Source organism: Nuphar pumila, chromosome 4 (genome assembly GCF_984573655.1).
Source record: "Nuphar pumila chromosome 4, dmNupPumi1.hap1.1, whole genome shotgun sequence".
Classification (NCBI taxonomy): domain Eukaryota; kingdom Viridiplantae; phylum Streptophyta; class Magnoliopsida; order Nymphaeales; family Nymphaeaceae; genus Nuphar; species Nuphar pumila.
In genome coordinates this window covers 144182212-144185130 of record NC_143252.1, presented here as the reverse complement: position 1 = coordinate 144185130, position 2919 = coordinate 144182212, and the positions used below count along the sequence as shown (strand labels likewise).

General features: G+C 40.5%; 1 protein-coding gene across 1 annotated transcript; it reads right to left on the bottom strand.

Moving 5' to 3' along the window:
- Window positions 1–1183: 1183 nt before the first annotated feature.
- Window positions 1184–2637, bottom strand: LOC149841466 (uncharacterized). Its single transcript, XM_090005274.1, has 5 exons — window positions 2047–2637; window positions 1821–1937; window positions 1668–1733; window positions 1492–1557; window positions 1184–1315 (listed from the first exon to the last, which is right to left on the bottom strand). The coding sequence occupies exons 1-5, from the start codon at window positions 2635–2637 to the stop codon at window positions 1184–1186; spliced, it is 972 nt and encodes a 323-aa protein (XP_089861400.1).
- Window positions 2638–2919: the final 282 nt, after the last annotated feature.

The following is a 2919-nucleotide window of genomic DNA, read 5'->3' as shown; positions in this document are numbered from 1 at the left end:
AGGGGTCCAACAAAGAAAGGCAGTTGATATTCTCTCTTTAATGTATATCAAAATGAGTTTTGTTTTTGTGTAACTCTTTCTTGTATCTCATGGCTGGAAATCTAATCCAGAATCCGAATCATAACCATTTGTAACAAACATTGTTTTGATATATAATAAATAGAACCCACACTCAAGGTGGACAAATGAGTATCGTGGGGTTTTCCATTATCGTTTTATTAGTTTTTCAGTTAGCACACAAGGCCTTCACACATTTGGCTAGATGGGTCAGATTAAGGCATTTAAGTTTTTTTTTAAAAGGCAAGCTGGGGTTAGGTGGACCCCTACTAGAACAACAGCCGCCCTATGTGGCAGAGGGATTTGACCCTGGGCCTTTAGCTCCACCTCGGTGGTGATTAAGGCATTTAAGATATATATATTATGTGTGTGTGTGTGTGTGTGTTGCATTTCTCTCTCTCACACAACCACATGGTGCTTTTTTTTATAAGAACGGTTGGTTAGTTTGTCTACCTATTTATCTCATCCACATATACAGGGTTTGCTACGTCATGAACTTAGGATACCTTGCAATTTGGTCCTTTAGATAACATTTTGCCGCGTGATTCTGACATTGTTATGTGTGTCTAAGCTCCTTTATAGTAGAGATTGCTGCCATTAAAGACAAACCATACTTACTAGTTGACCTTTATTTCTTAATCCTAAATTAAGGCAATCCATGCTTCATATAAAAACTGCACATCAGAATGGCCACGTTTGCCATTATTGGAACTTCTGGGCCGCAAAAGTCATGCCACTACTCGTGTCATTTTCCAACTGCTGAGCAGTTAGGATTAGTTGGTACGGGTGTCCCTTTGCTTGCTTAATTAGAAGAATGAACCACAAAGAAATAATAATAATAATAATAACTAACAAAAACAATAACAGTAATCATAATAGGAAAGGCTCTGTCTACTTCATTATCTAAAGGCAAACCATAACTCATACACAGCTTTTCGCTAACAGTTGGAGTCACTTGCTCAGAACTTCACCAAGAACGATATATATTTGGCTACATTCCATATTTTATTCTCAAGTTCCCTTGTCAACTTGGGTAATTATGTGGTAATAGTGGCTACCAACCCGTGGTTGTTGCCATCCAAGTACACACACTTAGAAGACTGAATGATTGATGCATGGACTCAGTTCAATCATCACCTTCAATTTTTCTGTTAGCTGCACTGTGGGAAGAGAGGATGGCGTCAATCACTTCCTTTACTTGTCCAACCTCTGGTGCCTTCCCACCTTGGTTTGGCCAGAACTCATCTGTCGCTAGAACCTGCATGTCCATTGTTACCTCATAGTAAGAATTCATCTATAACTCTCCTAATATATGAGTTAAAAAACTAGTAAGAATTCATCTATAACTCTCCTAATATATGAATTAAAAAACAGTAACCATAAACTTTTCCTGCTCTTCACTGTGAAAGAGTTGCAGATTGGTTCATTAATTACCTTTACTTGAAGCTGGAGAAACTTGACATAGTTGATTGCTTTCTCTAGCATTGTAACCAAATCTACCTGTTTCAACATATTCAGACAACCTAGTTCAGATTTCTGATAATCATATTGCAACATTAAATCTATATCATACATCAAAAAATGAAAGAAAAAAATGCAACAAAGAGCACCTTGGTTCCATTAGGCACTAGGTCCTGCAATATCTTCAGTCTCTCACTGATCCTTTCCCTTCGGTTCTGCAAATAAGGATATGTAGTTATTAGAACAATTTGCTGTAAATGGGAGGATTAATATGAGAAATGAAGAATACACTTGTTACGTACCTTTGCAGCAATACTCTGTGGGTCCTTGGATGGAGATGAGTTTGGCTTAGGCTTCCTTGGTGAAGTGCTACTAGCACAGTGCTTCTTTGCTAATGGAGACTCCGTTATTTCACCTCCCTGCAGCAATTTCCAACAATCACAGCACTCGTTTAGAATGTCTTACGAATAGAAAATGCTTCTATATGTTAAAATACAGTACTTCTGTACTGGGTTATAAACAACTTACCATATAGGGACGCTTGTTGTAATTAGTCTGTGATTCTTGCAACCCAAAACTCTCAATGCAGTATTCGCCATCATCAACCTCCGAGAACAACTGGAACTGCTCCACCCCACGAGAGTTATCTCCAGCTTTGCTGCTCACCGAACCGTAACAACTCGACGTCGTTTCCATGCAGCCGGAGTCCGCCACGAGCTGAGAATCACCGGCACTGAACCTGGCTGCGGCAACAACTGGATCGTTACACTGATCGAAAGTGAGATACTCCAAGTAGTCCTCCTGACTGACCATTCGATCATCATTGGAATAAACACACTGGCTGAAGTCAGGATCGAAGTTGAGGCTCTGCTTGGTCGACCAATTCATGGCACTGATCATGAAACGAGCATTGTTAGCAGAGTAGGGATCGCAGATGGAGAAGTTGCTCACAATGTTCTCTGAACACTCTCCTAATTCAGGCAACAATTGATGGTTCTCCAGGCTGAAATAGTCAAGTGGGAACTGATCAATGTCCTGAAGAGATTGGCCAGAGAAAGGGAAACCATGAAGGAGGGCCATGTCATGATGATTTAAGCACTCCTGTGAAAGATTAGCCATGATGGAAACCCTACGAAGACAGAAGGAGAAACACCAAGCAGCCCCCCTTAACTGGGTAGAGGAGATTATTATTTTATAATCTCAAGGCTACCATCATCACTTCACCCCACAAACAAACTCTTTGAAAGACGAGGAAAGGGAGAGTTGGTCTGCTCTTTCATGTAAATATAGCAAATGACAGAACACAAGGAGGGAGGGGAACTCTAGAGGATGTATACACTCTGATCGGCGGCGGCGGATACATATATATATATAGGGCGAGAGGCTAGAGTCCACTGGCTT

What these genes read in the sequence shown, in the direction of transcription:
- LOC149841466 (XM_090005274.1), bottom strand. Translation starts at nt 2,637, where the DNA reads ATGGCTAATCTTTCACAGGAGTGCTTAAATCATCATGACATGGCCCTC. An exon ending in CACAGAGTATTGCTGCAAAG is followed by an intron (nt 1,734 to 1,820) that starts GTACGTAACAAG and finishes CCTTATTTGCAG; the next exon opens with AACCGAAGGGAAAGGATCAG. An exon ending in TAGTGCCTAATGGAACCAAG is followed by an intron (nt 1,558 to 1,667) that starts GTGCTCTTTGTT and finishes ATGTTGAAACAG; the next exon opens with GTAGATTTGGTTACAATGCT.